General features: G+C 33.3%; 1 protein-coding gene across 1 annotated transcript; it reads left to right on the top strand.

Moving 5' to 3' along the window:
* The first annotated feature begins 1,096 nt into the window (after window positions 1–1,096).
* Window positions 1,097–16,658, top strand: LOC139501354 (uncharacterized). The gene is made up of 5 exons (XM_071290399.1): window positions 1,097–1,194; window positions 3,332–3,479; window positions 13,574–13,646; window positions 14,535–14,634; window positions 15,820–16,658. Exons 2-5 carry the CDS (start codon window positions 3,372–3,374, stop codon window positions 16,157–16,159), a joined length of 621 nt encoding a protein of 206 aa, XP_071146500.1. The 5' UTR covers window positions 1,097–1,194; window positions 3,332–3,371; the 3' UTR covers window positions 16,160–16,658.
* Window positions 16,659–21,970: the final 5,312 nt, after the last annotated feature.

The raw sequence follows: 21,970 nt of genomic DNA, 5'->3' as shown, positions 1-21,970 counted from the left end.
AACATTATCAACAGATGAACAAATGAAGTCACAAAAACTTCAGCTTTTAAAAATGATCATATATATCTCCCAGTTGATACGATATTCCAGGGCTTGTATTTCCTATCATGATTTACTTGATAGATGATTGCTTCTCACCAGGAAAATATTAAACCAAGAGCTTCAAATGGTGAAGTTGAAATCATCCTTCGCCGTAAATTTTACGGACGCCATCACGAGTTAGTTGACCGTGACGGAATATCCGTTTCACAGATGATATCGGAGATGTTCCTTCTGTCACTCGGTCATTACTACAATCCCGTTTGCTTATCACGAATGTGACCTACCGAATTCGACTATTTACTGGCTTTGTAATAACGTGAACACCACAACGGGTGCCACATGTGGAACAGGATCTGCTAAATACCCTTCCGGAGCACCTGAGATCACCCCCAGTTAATGATGGGGTTCGTGTTGCCATAGACAAATATGTTTAGTCTTTACTTTGCTATGTTTTGTCTTGTGTACTAGTGTTTTTCTTTTTTAGCCACGGCGTTGTCAGTTTATTTTCACTCTGGTATCTTTCGTCCTCTTTTTTTTTATGTGTATACAAACATCCATTCCTTAAAAACTGAATAAAAAGTACGCATGAACTATTGTCTAATTGTTTAAGATATCTGGAAAAATAAAATCAACCATCATTTACTAGATTTTTAAAAATGGATGCAATTTGGGTACTAATTACAGACTGGAATCTTGAGACATTAATTTGCGGTCGCTTCAAGCCCATTTTTCTATGATTCTTTATGGATTCAAAATTAAATTGGTGGAAATTTAGTGATGATATCAGGATACATCTACAAAATATATAATAATGGTTATACTATCTGGCTTGTCTGGTCATTAATAAACGTACATGAAAAAAAACCAGTAAAAATAGGTGCAACCTGGGTACCGTCGACAAATGTCTGGAACCCTCACGTTATAATTATAGCTGTTTCACGATTTATAGATAGACATTATTTTTGTTGAACTGCAAAATCCTACCCTAATCAAAAATGCAAGATTTATCATGTGCAAATTGTTTTTAAAATATTACATATATAAATCCTTCATTGAACCTCATGTATACTAAATACGGAAACACCGACGAAAGAACACCGTCCACGTTGATCATACATAAACAACACATCAAATCACAGCTTTATCGAACAGGTAAGATATAGTTATTGTTATTATTGTTTACAAATTGTGATTAAATGATTAAATAAATAAGATCAAGAGATACACAAAGAATAGTTTTTCTCATATCGATCTATATTGTGAATAAACATCTATAACCGAGGAATGAAGTTATCAACCCTGTTATAAATACCTATTGATTTGTTTATAGAGTCCTTACATAATTTCTTTACTACGTTGTCATATTTTTATATGGATAATTTTTTTTTAATAAAAACAATATGTTATATGCATGTTCCGTTTATATTAAAGTAGGTACGCTGGTATATATTATAAGTCTTGGTTTAAAATATTAGACTTTAATTGATATCAACTCGTGTTATAGATCTATTCCATGTTTGAGCTGTTTTTCTTTTGAATTATCTATATATATTGTAAATGTTTATGGTGCTAATCATTGTACAAGTACAAATGTTTTGATTTTTTCCATAATGTTCGTCTAGTATATGTATATCAATTTCATATTTACATTAAAATTTCGAAGAATTTGTCAATGCGTGAATTTTGTACTTTTGAGTTTGTACCTTTTGTGTATGTATTTTTTTATTACTTTTTTTTTATCGCCGTATGTATATATGTTCCATCCATGAACACTCTTTCTTTAATTATTGTTTAACCAGAAACAGTTTTCGTGTGGTTTTAGTAACATCAAGGATTTGGTTACTATATATATGTATGTACTTGTCTCGGTACATGTACATCCTTGTCCCCAGTAGATTATATATGACCGCAAGGATTTCTTCACTTCGAAGATTAAGATCTTATAAACACAGTCGTTCTGTTCAAGCTTTGTATATATACATGCGTCATCGTATGTTGAACAAAGTTGTGACATCAATAAAAGTTCAGTGTCATATCGCTTTTTAACTTGGAATTTCGTACTTTTTAAAGAATACTGAAATACTGAGATCTGTGTTATATTTGACCCACCTTCGCAATCTGTCAGGTTTGCCAACTTTGAGAATCTGAAACAATGTTATGAGAAGTCAAGATGAGAACTGCAAGACTGCCTAGTGAATTAAAAAAAAACTATTTATTTTGTGAGGGGGTGTTTATTATCATTGTACAAAAGACTACTAATTTTAAAAATGCGTAACTGCATTGTCCAATTAATGTATCATGAGGATGAGGTCTAATAATTGTTTCAATAATTTTATTGTAGGATTAACGTAATTTTTTAACCAGAGACTAAACAAAAACCTTTATTCAGTTCGGGAGTAAATCGAGTAAAAACAGTTTTAAAAATGTGGAAATTGTATGGGTCACTGAAATGTCTCACAAACTGAATAAAGAGACAAAAGTACTTTTCAATCGATAATTATCAACCGACAATCACATTGGTTATATTTTTTTTTAATTTCAATTTTAGCTTTCTTGAACCCGTTGATGCCATTAACGTGCATCCGACGTTTCAACTATGAAAGTGGTCTCGGGAACAATGTTTTAACATGGGTCTATATCGAGGCGTAATAAAAAAAAGGAAATAAATTTCAAAGAGAATTTGCATTCAAATGTTTGTAGACATACGATTCAAATAAGATTATCAACCGATTTCACACCGATGCCTTGAGGAAAACAAGAGTTGTATGATATGCACTTGTCAGGCTTGTCAGTTCAGCGTAGCGAAAAAAGTATCTTGATATTCAGACCGTTGGTAAATTTTTGTGTAATTTACCTTGAACTATTTATGTTGTTGTCACTTTGAAAATTACTAAACAATTATCAGTGGATACATGTCGATAAATCTGACAGAATTATGTCTAACTTTCCTGTCAGTGTTTTATTTTGAGTGACATTTTCATTATTGTAGTATAGAATTTCACGTGTAGCTTGTTTTTGTCTCTTCTTAAAATATATATTTTATGGACGAGTTCATGGGATGAATCAGTTTTGTCCACAGACTTATACATGATACAGTTTTACAAAACTGTTTATTGATAACTATATTTAAGGATTACGCATCAAATATGAAAAAAGTAATAGTACCAAAGAGCTACTATAGTGTGTAGGAATTATAATATAAATCTCCTACGTCAAGATATTTTCAAGTAAAACGTTGATGTTAACGCTATCATTACACATAATTTAATTTGAAAAACAAAATTTTTAGGAGTTAAAGAAATGCCTAAAACGTGAAAGTTGTGTGTAGAATGGACCACAATCAGCACCACCATCACCAGCATCACCATCCGTCATCTACGCCGGCTCCTGTCGTCAGTGGTCATCCTTCTCATCATACACATCATGCGGAACACAATGTAAGTTGGTTTGTTCAAGTTCGAATCATACATAACTTGCGAAACACAATGCAAGTCGTTTTGTAGATTAGAGTTAGAATACAAAACCACCCTCTATTCAAAAAATTTAAAGAAAGTCTTTCTCATACAGATAGTACTGTTAATAACGGAATCAGAAGACAGTAAGAACTCGGAACTCGGATGTTGTCGCTTCATCTAGCTTGAAAGGAACACTCTGTAAAAAAAGCTTTAAATTCTTCACCAAAATGTGAATAAAGAAATGAGCTGTCATTAACGACATCTTTATCATTATTCAATTTATTATTTTTTTTTAATATATACGTTTATAAAAATAGTTGATATAATTTTAGTGCTAAACTTGATAAACAAACTTTCATTATATCACTCCTCTGTTATTTGTAGTTTCAAACCTGGACCTTAAAAAAATCTATTCATGCTAAAATGAAGGCCAATGTCCCTTTCATTTAATGTGGATCTTCGTCACTAAAGATTATGCATGACAGTTCTTCAAGAGCATTCCCCTGTTTTTTGGTGTGTGTGTTGTTTTTATTTTTTTATTTTTGCTTGAATCTGGATTTAAACTCGAAACTTAATAGAGGCGAGCGAACGAAACGTCGGACGAGGAGATATTACTAGTATAGTTCAAAGAAACAGCAACTTATTGTTAAATAATCACGTATGCGCGGTTCCTGGTTTGAAAAGCACATATTCAATTCTTAAGATTCCAACTCTCCTCCCTTTATTCATGGTTAGTGGAATACTGTGACAATAAGGGTATGGTTATGTTCCAGACCGTATGAGTATATACTTTTAAGTATGGCAATGCTCGTACGGTCTAGTACGAGCTCGACCATACACGTGTATTTGGACATGTATTGGTTGATTTTAGACAGGTATTGGTTAAATTCTTTAACTAATATTGTTACAATTACATGAATAAAGAGAATAAGCGAACACATAATCAATTAAAACGAATTATTTATTTCCTTTTTAGCTCACCTGGCCCGAAGGGCCAAGTGAGCTTTTCCCATCACTTTGCGTCCGGCGTCCGTCGTCGTCGTCCGTCGTCTGTCGTCCGTCGTCGTCCGTCGTCCGTCGTCGTTAACTTTTACAAAAATCTTCTCCTCTGAAACTACTGGGCCAAATTGAACCAAACTTGGCCACAATCATCATTGGGGTATCTTGTTTAAAAAATGTGTGGCGTGACCCGGTCAACCAACCAAGATGGCCGCCACGGCTAAAAATAGAACATAGGGGTAAAATGCAGTTTTTGGCTTATAACTCAAAAACCAAAGCATTTAGAGGAAATCTGACATGGGGTAAATATGTTTATCAGGTCAAGATCTGTCTGCCCTGAAATTTTCAGATGAATCGGTCAACCCGTTGTTGGGTTGCTGCCCCTGAATTGGTCATTTTGAGGAAATTTTGCTGTTTTTGGTTATCTTGAATATTATTATAGATAGAGATAAACTGTAAACAGCAATAATGTTCGGCAAAGTTAGATTTACAAATAAGTCAACATGACCGAAATGGTCAGTTGACCCCTTTAGGAGTTATTGCCCTTTATAGTCAATTTTTAACCATTTTTCATAAATCTAAGTAATCTTTTACAAAAATCTTCTCCTCTGAAACTACTGGGCCAAATTAATCCAAACGTGGCCACAATCATCTTTGGGGTATCTAGTTTAAAAAATGTGTGGTGTGACCCGGTCAACCAACCAAGATGGCCGCCACGGCTAAAAATAGAACATAGGGGTAAAATGCAGTTTTTGGCTTATAACTCAAAAACCAAAGCATTTAGAGGAAATCTGATGGGGTAAAAATGTTTATCAGGTCAAGATCTATCTGCCCTGAAATTTTCAGATGAATCGGTCAACCTGTTATTGGGTTGCTGACCCTGAATTGATAATTTTGAGGAAATTTTGCCGTTTTTGGTTATTATCTTGAATATTATTATAGATAGAGATAAACTGTAAACAGCAATAATGTTCGGCAAAGTTAGATTTACAAATAAGTCAACATGACCGAAATGGTCAGTTGACCCCTGGACCCTTTAGGAGTTATTGCCCTTTATAGTCAATTTTTAACAATTTTTCATAAATCTAAGTTATCTTTTACAAAAATCTTCTCCTCTGAAACTACTGGGCCAAATTAATCCAAACTTGGCCACAATCATCTTTGGGGTATCTTGTTTGAAAGATGTGTGGCGTGACCCGGTCAACCAACCAAGATGGCCGCCACGGCTAAAAATAGAACATAGGGGTAAAATGCAGTTTTTGGCTTATAACTCAAAAACCAAAGCATTTAGAGGAAATCTGATGTGAGGTAAAACTGTTTATCAGGGCAAGATCTATCTGCCCTGAAATTTTCAGATGAATCGGTCAACCTGTTGTTGGGTTGCTGACCCTGAATTGGTAATTTTGAGGAAATTTTGCCGTTTTTGGTTATTATCTTGAATATTATTATAGATAGAGATAAACTGTAAACAGCAATAATGTTCAGCAAAGTTAGATTTACAAATAAGTCAACATGACCGAAATGGTCAGTTGACCCCTTTAGGAGTTATTGCCCTTTATAGTCAATTTTTAACCATTTTTCATAAATCTAAGTAATCTTTTACAAAAATCTTCTCCTCTGAAACTACTGGGCCAAATTAATCCAAACTTGGCCACAATCATCTTTGGGGTATCTAGTTTAAAAAATGTGTGGCGTGACCCGGTCAACCAACCAAGATGGCCGCCACGGCTAAAAATAGAACATAGGGGTAAAATGCAGTTTTTGGCTGATAACTCAAAAACCAAAGCATTTAGAGGAAATCTGACAAGGGGTAAAAATGTTTATCAGGTCAAGATCTATCTGCCCTGAAATTTTCAGATGAATCGGTCAACCTGTTATTGGGTTGCTGACCCTGAATTGATAATTTTGAGGAAATTTTGCCGTTTTTGGTTATTATCTTGAATATTATTATAGATAAAGATAAACTGTAAACAGCAATAATGTTCGGCAAAGTTAGATTTACAAATAAGTCAACATGACCGAAATGGTTAGTTGACCCCTTTAGGAGTTATTGCCCTTTATAGTCAATTTTTAACAATTTTTCATAAATCTAAGTTATCTTTTACAAAAATCTTCTCCTCTGAAACTACTGGGCCAAATTAATCCAAACTTGGCCACAATCATCTTTGGGGTATCTAGTTTGAAAGATGTGTGGCGTGACCCGGTCAACCAACCAAGATGGCCGCCACGGCTAAAAATAGAACATAGGGGTAAAATGCAGTTTTTGGCTTATAACTCAAAAACCAAAGCATTTAGAGGAAATCTGATGTGAGGTAAAACTGTTTATCAGGGCAAGATCTATCTGCCCTGAAATTTTCAGATGAATCGGTCAACCTGTTGTTGGGTTGCTGACCCTGAATTGGTAATTTTGAGGAAATTTTGCCGTTTTTGGTTATTATCTTGAATATTATTATAGATAGAGATAAACTGTAAACAGCAATAATGTTCAGCAAAGTTAGATTTACAAATAAGTCAACATGACCGAAATGGTCAGTTGACCCCTTAAGGAGTTATTGCCCTTTATAGTCAATTTTTAACCATTTTTCATAAATCTAAGTAATCTTTTACAAAAATCTTCTCCTCTGAAACTAATGGGCCAAATTAATCCAAAGTTGACCACAATCATCTTTGGGATATCTAGTTTAAAAAATGTGTGGCGTGACCCGGTCAACCAACCAAGATGGCCGCCAAGGCTAAAAATAGAACGTAGGGGTAAAATGCAGTTTTTGGCTTATAACTCAAAAACCAAAGCATTTAGAGGAAATCTGACAAGGGGTAAATATGTTTATCAGGTCAAGATCTATCTGCCCTGAAATTTTCAGATGAATCGGTCAACCCGTTGTTGGGTTGCTGCCCCTGAATTGGTCATTTTGAGGAAATTTTGCTGTTTTTGGTTATTATCTTGAATATTATTATAGATAGAGATAAACTGTAAACAGCAATAATGTTCATCAAAGTAAGATTTACAAATAAGTCAACATGACCGAAATGGTCAGTTGACCCCTTTAGGAGTTATTGCCCTTTATAGTCAATTTTTAACCATTTTTCGTAAATCTTAGTTATCTTTTACAAAAATCTTCTCCTCTGGGCCAAATTAATTCAAACTTTATCACAATCATCTTTGAGGCACTTTGTTTGAAAAATGTGTCCGATGACCTGGCCATCCAACCAAGATGGCCACCACGGCTAAAAATAGAACAGGGGTAAAATGTAGTTTTTTGCTTATAACTCTGAAACCAAATCATTTAGAGGAAATCTGACAAGGAGTTAAATTGTTAATCAAGTCAATATATATCTGCCCTGAAATATTCAAATGAATTGGACAACCGGTTGTTGGGTTGCTGCCCTCCAATTGGTAATTTTTAAAGAAATTTTGCTGTTTTTGGTTATTATCTTGAATACTATTATAGATAGCGATAAACTGTAAACAGCCATAATGTTCATCAAAGTAAGATCTACAAATAAGTCCACATGACCTAAATGGTCAATTGACCCCTTAAGGAGTTATTGCCCTTTATAGTCAATTTTTAACAATTGTCATTAATTTGGTAAATTTATGTAAATTTTTACCAAATATTTTTCTCTGTTACTAATGGGCAAAGTTCATTATAGATATAATTGTAAGAAGCAAGAATGTTCAGTAAAGTAAGAACTTCAAACACATCACCATCACCAAAATACAATTTTGTCATGAATCCATTTGTGTCCTTTGTTTAATATGCACATAGACCAAGGTGAGCGACACAGGCTCTTTAGAGCCTCTAGTTTAAAGATATTATTTTTAATTTTTCTCGTTCAAAATATTTTGTTTTTTCATATTCAATATCTATTTAATTTTATTTTTAATAACCATTTTTTTTATTATTAAAGTTCCAATATTTAACCAAAAAAAATAACTGTAATTTAATCATATGCAAGAAAGACTTCCCTTTAATTTCAGTATAAAAAAATAAATAGCTTGCTTTTTACAACATGTACATCTTCACTAAACGTAAAATCTAAAATAAAATGCTACTAAAACTCTTTCTAAAGATTTTATTTTTAATTATTCTCGTTCAGAATATAAAGCGCATTGTTTACATGAAATCGTATCTCATATCTAAACACAGCTGGTTACATCGTTTGACTAATTAAAATACTACGCATGTAGGTTAATATTAGCAGCTTGTAATCGTGTGCAAGAAAATATTATATCATAATAAATTTCAGATCATACGTAAAATATCTCTATAGCAACTTAAGATGCTAATGCATATTCAACAGATTTGTAAGCTATTGCGCATGCATTTGAAAGGTGGTCATAGCTATTGTGCATGTATTTGAAAGGTGGTCATAGAAAGACCAGAAGTGTTCCGACTAACATCCGGTGTTCCGAAAGACTACATCACTCGTCCAATATATACTGCGTAAACCCTCAGGGGTTTACGCAAAAAATGGAAAAAAATGCATGACTGAAGAGCAAGTGTTCATATTCAGGTTTTTTTTATTAAATTTTTTTGACGATATTCTCAAATATATTTACATTAAATCAATCAATTGAAGTTGTTCATAGTAACTTATAATTATAAAATTAGTATGAACTTCATATTACATGTAATATTATAATTTTTATTATAAATAATATAATTTTTTTCCACAATGTCTTGGTAAGGATGATCATTAATTTGTAATTCCTTGGACATTTGTGCCTCTTTCACACGTACCTTTAATTCGAATTGAATTGGAATTGAATGTGAATTGAATTCGCTAATCGCGTTCACACACTTCTTTTTTAATTCGAATTGATTCGAATTAACTTATTCGAATTAACTAATTCGCATTAGAAATACATTTTTGTTAATCAGAATTAAAAGTTAACGTGTAAGGACAGTAAAGTGAATTTGACGCGCTTTCCAATTCGAATTAGAATCGATGTTAGGACGTTAAACGTTTCAAATGCGAATTAAACTAATTCGATTAGTTAATGCGAATCAAATTTGAATTATGTGTGAACTCAGCATAAAATTCATTAATTGTCTTAATGGAAAGATATGATATTGAAATAATATTTTATGATCAAGATACCTGTATATAGTTAAGTCATTCCAATTGATATTTTATAGTGCGTCTTTCTATGTTGTAATGTTATACTACTGTTTAAGAAAAGGGAGAAGGTTTGGTACCATTAAAATGTTTAATCCCGCTGCAATTGTTTGCACCTGTCCTAAGTCAGGAATCTGATGTTCAGTGGCTTTCCTATTTGAATGGTTTTGTGTGAGCCAAGGCTTCTTGTTGAAGACCGTACCTGGACCTACAATGGTTTACTTTTATAAATTGTGACTGATGGAGAGTTGTCTCATTGGCACTCATACCACATCTTCCCATACCATTAAAGGTAACTTAATACCTAGATAATCCAAAAATTATCCAATTTACCTTTTTTATGCCCCAACCCACCCCCATTATTTCATGGTTTTGCCAAAGTCAGCATAAATTCCTATAGAAAATTTGTAATTCTTTGGACATTCGAATTCATCTTTTTTCTGGTAACCACAACATTCATGAAAATTGGTATCCAACGATTAATAATGAATACACACATTTGTAGTAATGGAATTTATTTTGAAATATTTTATAATAAATTTTGAATAATTGATAGATTGATTGTTGATTTAAGGTTAAATTGAAAAGAGGAAAGTAGAGCACATGAAGTCTTATTTGAAAATGTCTTTACCAAGTCAGGAATATGACAGTTCTTGTCCATTCGTTTTTCATGCGTTTTGTTATTTGATTTTGCCATGTGATTATGGACTTTCCGAATTGATTTTCCTCTAAGTTCAGTATTTTTGTGATTATACTTTTTTAGCTCACCTGGCCCAAAGGGCCAAGTGAGCTTTTCTCAGCACTTGGCGTCCGGCGTCCGTCGTCCGTCGTCTGTCGTCCGTCGTCTGTCGTCCGTCGTCGTCTGGCGTCGTTAACTTTTACAAAAATCTTCTCCTCTGAAACTACTGGGACAAATTTAACCAAACTTGGCCACAATCATCATTGGGGTATCTAGTTTAAAAAATGTGTCTGGTGACCCGGTCAACCAACCAAGATGGCCGCCATGGCTAAAAATAGAACATAGGGGTAAAATGCAGTTTTTGGCTTATAACTCAAAAACCAAAGCATTTAGAGCAAATCTGACATGGGGTAAAATTGTTCATCAGGTCAAGATCTATCTGCCCTGAAATTTTCAGATGAATCAGACAACCCGTTGTTGGGTTGCTGCCCCTGAATTGGTAATTTTAAGGAAATTTTACTGTTTTTGGTTATTATCTTGAATATTATTATAGATAGAGATAAACTGTAAACAGCAATAATGTTCAGCAAAGTAAGATTTACAAATAAGTCAACCTGACCCAAATGGTCAGTGACCCCTTTAGGAGTTATTGCCCTTTATAGTCAATTTTTAACCATTTTTCGTAAATTAAAGTAATCTTTTACAAAAATCTTCTCCTCTGAAACTACTGGGCCAAATTAATCCAAACTTGGCCACAATCATCTTTGGGGTATCTAGTTTAAAAATGTGTGGCATGACCTGGTCAACCAACCAAGATGGCCGCCACGGCTAAAAATAGAACATAGGGGTAAAATGCAGTTTTTGGCTTATAACTCAAAAACCAAAGCATTTTAAGGAAATCTGACATGGGATAAAAATGTTTATTAGGTCAAGATCTATCTGCCCTGAAATTTTCAGATGAATCGGTCAATCGGTTGTTGGGTTGCTGCCCCTGAATTGGTAATTTTGAGGAAATTTTGCTGTTTTTGGTTATTATCTTGAATATTATTATAGATAGAGATAAACTGTAAAAAGCAATAATGTTCAGCACAGTAAGATCTACAAATAAGTCAACAAGACCAAAATGGTCAGTTGACCCGTGTAGGAGTTATTGCCCTTTATAGTCAATTTTTAACCATTTTTTGTAAATTAAAGTAATCTTTTACAAAAATCTTCTCCTCTGAAACTACTGGGCCAAATTAATCCAAACTTGGCTTCAATCATCTTTGGGGTATCTAGTTTAAAAAATGTGTGGCGTGACCTGGTCAACCAACTAAGATGGCCGCCACAGCTAAAAATAGAACATAGGGGTAAAATGCAGTTTTTGGCTTATAACTATGAAACCAAAGCATTTAGATCAAATCTGACAAGAAGTTAAATTGTTAATCAAGTCAATATCTATCTGCCCTGAAATTTTCAGTTGAATCAGTCAACCCGTTGTTGGGTTGCTGCCCCTGAATTGGTAATTTTGAGGAAATTTTGCTGTTTTTGGTTATTATCTTGAATATTATTATAGATAGAGATAAACTGTAAACAGCAATAATGTTCATCAAAGTAAGATCTACAAAAAGGTCAACATGACGAAAATGGTCAGTTGACCCGTTTAGGAGTTATTGCCCTTTATAGTAAATTTTTAACCATTTTTCGTAAATTAATCTTTTACAAAAATCTTCTCCTCTGAAACTACTGGGCCAAACTAATCCAAACTTGGCCACAATCATCTTTGGGGTATCTAGTTTAAAAAATGTGTGGCATGACTTGGTCAACCAACTAAGATGGCCGCCACAGCTAAAAATAAAACATAGGGGTAAAATGCAGTTTTTGGCTTATAACTATGAAACCAAAGCATTTAGAGCAAATCTGACAAGAAGTTAATTTGTTAATCAAGTCAATATCTATCTGCCCTGAATTTTTCAGATGAATTGGACAACTGGTTGTTGGGTTGCTGCCCTCCAAATGGTAATTTTTAAAGAAATTTTGCCGTTTTTGGTTATCTTGAATACTATTATAGATAGCGATAAACTGTAAACAGCAATAATGTTCAGCAAAGTAAGATCTACAAATAAGTCAACATGACCTTAATGGTCAATTGACCCCTTAAGGAGTTATTGCCCTTTATAGTCAATTTTTAACAATTTTCATTAATTTGGTAAATTTATGTAAATTTTTACCAAATATAGTTCTCTGTTACTAATGGGCAAAGTTCATTATAGATAATATTGTAAGAAGCAAAATCGTTCAGAAAGTAAGAACTTCAAACACATCACCATCACCAAAATACAATTTTGTCATGAATCCATTTGTGTCCTTTGTTTAATATGCACATAGACCAAGGTGAGCGACACAGGCTCTTTAGAGCCTCTAGTTAAACACCCTCGCCGACAATAAACATTTGATTAAATGTTTTACATTTACATGATTTGTTTATGCATATTCCTTTCCTTTTATTTTAGTAAAGTTCCTAAATAGTACTATTCTAAAAACTTTTCCTCCTACATTATGTTTACTTCCAATAAATTCAACTTCAAAAGCATAATCTACAATTTCATGTATTACTGACACGCTGAATCACTGTGACAGAAGATTAACATTTTAGATATGAACGTGACTTTTTTTTAAGTTTAAATTTTAAGTTTTTATTTCAATTGCTATTGAACTTTTGGTATTTATCTAAGATTTCAGTTATGTTGATCTGTAATGTACATTTATATCTTATACACTTGACCATTATCTTAAAAGTATGCAGACCGTACGTGTATGGTCCGACCGTATGCGTATTTTGAAAAAAGTACGCATACGGTCACTGTTGATGCTGACTCATATGGTCTGGAACAGTTACATTCAGTTAAGGACAAACCAAGCACAGGCACGAGGAAACGAGCATCAAAGAATGCTTGAAGTTACTGAAAGCAAGCTCAAAGTACTTATGTTGCTTATTTATACGTTCTTATATCGACACATATACTTCGGACTTGATTTCATAAAGAAATGTCATAAGCAGTACAGAAAAATGCGATTTTGTGCAATGTCCAGAGTAAATTTGTTCAGTTTTCAGTCAGAACAAAATAAATGATGCGTTTCGTCTTCAGTTGTTTTAGACTGTCCATAAATTAAAGATGTAATGTTAATTCTAAAAAATGTCTTTATTCGTAGAGACTTTCAAAGTAAATACATTTCCATACAAGGGCGACGGAGTGTTTTATTTCTTTCTCTAGTTGCTCTTTTTCTTCTTTTTTAGCATGCTGTTTATTTCAACTTTGACCTAGATGTACCGGTTTTATTCACTGGATGGCTGTTAAACTCCAGAACTGGTATTTATTAATAACATTTCTTTATTGAAACCCAATAATACGATATTTGCACGTATCTTTATACAGTAATCTCTTTTAAAATATGAATTTGAAAGATAAATACAAACATTCCAATTATGCTTTAATTTTGTTTTGATGTAGAAATATTTAAAACTATTTTATCTTGTATGATTATCAGTAGAATAATTTGCGATTTTATTTCTAAATGCATACTTCGACTATTAAAAAACTTTAAGATTTTATCATGTTTAACTGCTTAATCTGTACACATGTACTGGTATTAACAATCTTCTAGATAACACACACAATGTATATAAAGTCGAACAGGATGTGCTTGTATACTGTAAACTTTCTATCTAACGAATTTCGATAGGATGAGACGCACTTTTACCAAAGACAAAGTTTATGTCATTCTGTTATTTAGGCAGCAACCATTTGATTTTCTGGGGGGGGGCTAAAATTGTTTGTTACCCCCTCAGCTGCCACTATATTTAATGCTAAAATTGAAAGAATAAAATTGTTTTGACTTGTCGCGAAAAAAAAGATTGTTTTTCGCCGCAGGCGAAAAAAAAGTTTGTACAGAAAAAAAAAACATAGCCCCCCCCCCCCCCCCCCCCCCCCCCCCCGAAAATCAAATGGTTGCTGCCTTACTCTGTTTTCATTGTCTTTGTGGCGGCAAATGTAATGAAATTTCTAGGGTGCATTTCTATTTTTTTTTATATCTTTTACTTGAATCTGATAGAGACATGTAATACAATATATGTCTCTGATTCTGATTTTATGTGAAAGAAGTCTATGTTCCTTGTATTTTCAATCATAGCTAGGTCGCACATTTTTTACTGAAATTAAAATTCTACTCAATTGCTATTTAAATATTTGTTATTTCAGGTATCTTTGCTCTTTGTCTTGGAACACTTATATTGGGTATCTTGTATCAGGGTATTAAACACCTACGTGTCTATGTTCACAGGGATATCCCTCTAGTCAAGTGAGTATGATGCTCCCCAGATACTCTGCCTGGGAACACTTATATTGGGTATCTTGTATCAGGGTATTAAACATCTTCGTGTCTATGTTCACAGGGATATCTCTCTAGTCAAGTGAGTATGATACTCCCCAGAAACTCTGCCTTGGAACACTTATATTCCAGTATCTTGTATCAGGGTATTAAACACCTACGTGTCTATGTTCACAAGGATATCCCTCTAATCAAGTGACGGTATGATGTTCCCCCAAAAAAATACAAAACGTGACGAGCGACACTTATCCATACTCCATAATAAGCCTAATAGAATTTTTAAGACTGGTATTGCCTCCTGTACTCTAGTCGAGTAAGTTAACGTGCGAATGCTTATACACCTCTCCTTGCGAGAAATAGGAAAACAAGATGCCGATTTTCTTTATGTGTAAGACTTGTAGGAAGATTCTAGTGAGTGGACAACCTGCCATTTTCTGAAAAATCAATATATTGATTAATATAGAAATAAGAAGATGTGGTATGATTGCCATAGAGACAGCCCTCTACTGAGAGACAAAGTAAGCTTGGTTGAGAATACAATTTTAAAAAAGACCCGCTTTTCGTTCATTGTTTTGTACATAAATCAGGTCGTTAGTTTTCTCATTTAAATTGTTTTACATTTGTCATTAGGAGCCTTTTATAGCTGACTATGTGGTATGGATTTTGCTCATTGTTGAATGCTGTATAATAACATATAGTTGTTAATTTCTCTGTCATTTGGTCTCTGGAGAAGAGTTGTCTTGTTGGCAATCATATCACATCTTATTTGTTTTGGATAAATTTCAAAATTAAACTTGACTTTCCTGTTCGTAACATAAATAGTAACCTGCTTTTCGTTACATAAAAACAAATCTGAGTCAGAGATGTTCCTCCAAACCAATGTGTTAAAACAACGATCCAAACAGAGTGCCTGTTAATAAGTGATTATCAATGTTCTAGAAAACTTAATGAGGACGGTAGCTTGTATATATACAGTATACCAGTTCAGGTAGACAAAATTCTCTCAGTTTCAGCAACGTTTATAAATGTATTTGTTTTACTATTTTCTTTTTATATTTAAGTAACGAACAAATATACGTGTAATAGTAATTATTACATTACACATTAGATCTGCTTTATAAAGAGAAATTCAGCCTGTTTCATTTTCGATTTCAGACATTCAGCTTTGACGAGAGAGCACGCTTTACAGACTTTACTCTACAGTATTCAGATCATAGTTAGCTATATTCTAATGTTAGTCATTATGACCTTTAATGTTTGGATATTCCTCTGTACGGTTCTAGGACTTGGTGTTGGATTCTTCTTATGTGAATGGCATTATCCAAAGATAAGACTGGCAAGCTGTCAAAAGGATTGCTCCAAACCGATATCTCGTGTTAACACGGGACTAACGAGACTTAGTGCTAGTGATGTCAAAATAACAGATGATCAGGAACTGGAACCTCTCAGTGATACATTAGATCAGTGTGAAAATTGCAGAGAAACACGATTGTAATCTTTTCACTTTCTCTCACTCTTTTTGTTTGGATAACAATATTTTCAATCGGAGATATTTTAGGAAATATTGATGTCGCTTTACTGCCATTGTCGGTATGGAAATCAGCTCATAAGAATGGAACGCTTTTTATGTTATTCATTGCTGTTCTTTCAGCAGTCTTTAATTTAGAACTGAAGTTTTAAGCGACATGAATGCAATTTAGTTGGAAAATTGAAAATGCTGACAACCTTATTTCTGATAGAAGCTTTTTGCAAGGGATAATTATTAAACTTTGCAACCATGACCTCCATCCATCCGTATGACTTATGAAGAACAAAATTAATAACACTTTTATTTATATGACTTGTTTTAATGTTTAATTTTTACCGAATTGATTAGTTGTGGAGTGCAATAAAATAATAGCAATGGTGCTGACTTGCAATAACTATGATATTAATTAATTTATTGCATACACTATGACTATGCTCTATATTTTCATAAAATTTAAGTTGATGAATTGTGGTTTGAGTTTCTTTTCTTACGTTACCTTTACCACGTGATGTATACCCAGTCAAAAGTTGAATTAAAAATGAAACCACTTTTTAGCTTTTCAGATTTTAAAATTGCACAAATTATAATAAATGGGCATACAAAAAATTACAGGCTTAAAAAAAGACACTGGTGTTAGTAACTGTAAGATGATGTTTCAATTTGGTAAAACATATGTATTTTTTCGCTTTCAATCATCATAGTTTAGAAACAAATAGCTACCCAGAACAATCAAAATTGTCTCATTTTGAGGTCTTCTCTTGAATATGTAGATATCAGCAGTTACCTTTACACATGAAACATTCTGCAAGGATAGTTACACTTTTAAGTTATGAAGACCGTTTCTGATATTTGATTTTAAAAACTATCTCTAAAAGTTTAATATCTGAACTGAAAGGTCTGGACTGTTTCAACGTAAAACAGGAATCCGACATTCCAAACCGTCTAGACAACAAAAAACCAATACAGCCCATTAAACATAAATGTATCACACCGAAAAGTTCCATCCATGAAAGAAGAAAAAACAGAAACACAGAAATCTATGAAATTTTAACACAAGGTTTATGACAATAAAAGGAAGGTTGGGATTGATTTTGGGAGTTTTGGTCCCAACATTTTAGGAATTAGGGGCCAAAAAGGGCCCAAATAAGCATTTTCTTGGTTTTCGCACTATAACTTTAGTTTAAGTAAATCGAAATCTATGAAATTTTGACACAAGGTTTATGACCACAAAAGAAAGGTTGGGATTGATTTTTGGAGTATTGGTTTCAACAGTTTAGGAATTTTTGGCCAAAAAAGGGCCCAAATAAGCATTATTCTTGGTTTTCGCACAATAACTTTAGTATAAGTGAATAGAAATCAATGAAATTTTGACACAAGGTTTATGACCACAAAAGGAAGGTTGGGATTGATTTTGGGAGTTGAGGTCCCAACAGTTTAGGAATTAGGGGCCAAAAAGGGGCCCAAATAAGCATTGTTCTTGGTTTTCGCACCATAACTTTAGTATAAGTAAATAGAAATCTATGAAATTTAAACACAAGGTTTATGACCATAAAAGGAAGATGGGGTTTGAATTTGGCAGGTTTTGGTCCCAACAGTTTAGGAATAAGGGGCCCAAAGGGTCCAAAATTGAACTTTGTTTGATTTCATCAAAAATTGAATAATTAGGGTTCTTTGATATGCCGAATCTAACTGTGTATGTAGATTCCTAATTTTTGGTTCCGTTTTCAAATTGGTCTACATTAAGGTCCAAAGGGTCCAAAATTAAACTTAGTTTGATTTTAACAAAAATTGAATCCTTTGGGTTCTTTGATATGCTGAATCTAAAAATGTATTTAGATTTTTTATTATTGGCCCAGTTTTCAAGTTGGTCCAAATCGATGTCCAAAATTAAACTTTGTTTGATTTCATCAAAAATTGAATAATTGGGGTTCTTGTATATGCCAAATCTAACTGTGTATGTAAATTCTTAATTTTTGGTCCCGTTTTCAAATTGGTCAACATTAAAGTCCAAAGGGTCCAAAATTAAACTAGTTTGATTTTAACGAAAATTGAATTCTTGGGCTTTTTTGATAAGCTGAATCTAAACATGTACTTAGATTTTTGATTATGGGCCCAGTTTTCAAGTTGGTTCAAATCAGGATCCAAAATTATTATATTAAGTATTGTGCAATAGCAAGAAATTTTCAATTGCACAGTATTCAGCAATAGCAAGAAATCTTCAACCACAGTATTGTGCAATAGCAAGAAATTTTCAATTGCACAGTATTGCACAATAGCAAGAAATCTTCAATTGCACAGTATTGTGCAATAGCAAATATTTTCAATTGCACAGTATTGCGCAATAGCAAGAAATATCTAATTGCACAATATTGTGCAATAGTAAGAAATATCTAATTGCACAATATTGCGCAAAAGCAAGAAATTTTCAATTGGAGTTATCTTTCTTTGTCCAGAATAGTAGTTGAATCAACTTAAATCCTTGTTTTTTGTTTTATACAATATACAATGTATATTCACTTTTACTACCCAAGGCCGTAGCTACCCTTGAGGCAAGTGAGGCAATTGCCTCACTAAAATTTCGACACTGATTATTTTTTTTATACATATATATATATATATATCAATATAATAGTCATTTGTTGTTCTGTCTCAACCTTAATTTCTACAACTTGTCATCATTCCTTTTAAACTATTTTTCCTGGATATAACTCAGCATCTCAACGGGTGATGTTTCTCGATAACATTAACCTAGTAATGATAATCATCATGGGTCTCTAGTTAAATGCAGGCTCTTGCAGAAAAAAGGAAAAGCGACACTGAAGGTAAAGAAGGAATAATTCTAGTAAACTATTTTTTTTGTGAACAGAGTCTGAATATTGCATATAACTGCATTAGAACAATCCAAAAACGATAAGTAGACTGACAAATCAAGTACTGGTCTTCGGAAGGGGGCAGTCCTGTCTGCGTATTCATTCCTCCGTTTAACCAACTTTTGACAAATCAAGTAATCGCAAGGGGGCAGTCCTGTCTGCGTATTCATTTCACGAACTTTAATCTTTCTCTTTACAGATAAATAGAATATAAATAATATGAAACATGCATGGATTAGTTTCTATCCATGTTTCTTTAACCTTAAAAATTGAAAGAATATCCCATATTCCAATTTGATATTATTGAGGAATGGTAGAACCTTTAACACAGGATTTTGTCTTTACTTATTCGGGACTACGAAATTTCGATTCTTTATAGTCGGGGTTTCGGAATCGGACACCCTATACCCCTAACCCCTAATTTTTTAGATTCTGGAACTAAAATACCACCAACTATTTCCAGAAATAATCTGAAATTATGGACCTACATGTAAACGTCAAAAACTCCATTCCAATTCCCCTGTACGCATATCATATATACTCTATAGATAGAATCATATACATTTATCTTATCTCATTTTATCCCTAGTTTGTCTACTCTTTGTCAGCATAAAAGCGAGTTTAATATTTTGTATCTGCGACTGTATGATGGTGCTTACAGGAAAGCTTAATTCCCTTTTGCAAACAAAACTGTTACTACCGATGCTGCTAACAAATTGCTGATGGAGAAGGAATTGGAAGAAGACATTGATCATTGTGTTGATGAGAATGTGCTTCCCTTAGAAACACAGACTGCCCTGAAACGACTGAAAACTTGGAAAAGAGCATGCATGCATGAGTGGCCGGAGAGATTGTGCGGGCTTGTCATGTTCATCGCGATAAGGATATCAGCAGACCAAATTATGATTCTGAAACTATTTGACTGAACCGGCCATAGAAAAATTTGGCAAACTCTACTGAATCGATGTTTGTTCTATGTTCTGGCAGCAGACTCAAACCAGTGATATTTGGATGATTATCTTACATATAAATTTAAATAAAGTTGTTAAAAATTTGGTGTTAGTAAAAGTCTTAAAATATAAAAAAAATTATATGAAGTGTCCAAATTCAAAACCGTTATCAAACTCTCTAAAAATGCCTAGAATGCAGGATTTTGCACCATTCATTTTATACCCTCCAAAAAAAATTTTCGCCTCGCTTCGCTCGGCTCAATAATTTGGCCTCACTAAAATAAGATGCCTAGCTACGGCCTTGCTACCAACTGATAAATTAAAACAATCTTTACCATTCAGTGATAACAAGCACTTTATTTTACATTTTAATATTTTATGGTGTATTTAAATGAGTAGTTATTGTTGCCAACTCCATTAGAAATTTGAATTGAGATCAGTTTTGGAAAAAGGGAAAGGGGGATGTGAAAAAAATGGAGGGGGGGGGGTTACATTTTTCTCATTTCAGATTTCATAAATAAAAACAAAATTTCTTCAAACATTTTTTTGAGAGGATTAATATGGAACAGCATAGTGAATTGCTCAAAGGCCAAAAAAATATATTAAGTTCATTAGACCACATTCATTCTGTGTCAGAAACCTATGCTGTGTCAACTATTTAATCACAATCTAAATTTAGAGCTGCATCCAGCTTGAATGTTGTGTCCATACTTGCCCCAACCGTTCAGGGTTCAACCTCTGCGGCCGTATAAAGCTGCGCCCTGCGGAGCATCTAGTTATTACTGCTATACATTTGAACTCGTTGTGTGTAAGTTATTACAGATTCCTTTAAACTTTAGAAGTGACTTAGTCGGTGACATTTTACTGTATAGCGTCTCAAGAAAACAGTATATATAGTAAACGTATATGTTTTATTTAAAAGAATGACTTTAACAAAAAATTAAAGTTTTAGTTTTTGCATGCACGATAAAACTACTTTTTACATGCATTACAATCAAAGAACGCAGAATTCCTTTGATGATCTCGTTTAATGTTTATACAACTACAAATTATAGTAATCATTCATTATAAATAGCTTATTTGTATTTTACTTCTTTGTACCTTATTCAATTTAGAATATTTATGATGATGAACTAAAGAATGTAATCGAAATATGTGAATGAAAAATGAACGTTGAAACTTGTCAACTTGGCATCTTTTTTTTATAGACGAGTTTGTGTTGTCCTGAAAAACTTGGAAGCAAATTAAAGAAGTCTATTCAGCAGCAACGAATGCAGATTTGTACAGTGAATAGAGCTTAATAATTGTTAACGAAATTTAGCTTAGTTGGGGTGACAATTTTTCTCAAAATATAAGTTGCATAAAAAAGCAATTTCGTGCGCTCAAGAAATCTGAATCGAAATAAATGTCGGACGCTTTATTAACTGCATGATCAAATTGAAAAATATGAATGGAACCGCCTTTCTATCCGCATTTATGAGAATTTTTTAATCATGATTGCACTTATCAAAAGAAATGGGGAATAGATCGACCATTGGATCGACTACTACACTCTTTGCTAGACATGCATCTATGCCATATTTGTGTTAACTTTGTGGAATACACAGTGATGGGAACTTATACAAATATTTCCCCTTACCTTTTATGTAACACGGATATATTGCTATTCACAAGGGTTTTATTTGAATTGACTAACCACAAACCAACATGCACAATCGTCCATTTATTGGGGATATGGTTAATATCCATAATCTATCTTTGTAGATATTTACCAGTAGTAATTGTAGATTAAAAAAAAATATGCCTAAATCAACAGGGGTTGGTTAGGTTAAATAAGTACTAGTTAATGATATGCCTTTGTATCTTTTTCATCACTTTATCAATCGAATTTCATAACATCTATAATATGTATTAAAGCCATAGCATATATTAATGCACTCTTCACAACGAATTTGCAC

This window comes from Mytilus edulis, chromosome 1 (assembly GCF_963676685.1).
Source record: "Mytilus edulis chromosome 1, xbMytEdul2.2, whole genome shotgun sequence".
Classification (NCBI taxonomy): Eukaryota; Metazoa; Mollusca; class Bivalvia; order Mytilida; family Mytilidae; genus Mytilus; species Mytilus edulis.
This window is presented reverse-complemented; position numbering and strand designations above follow the sequence as displayed.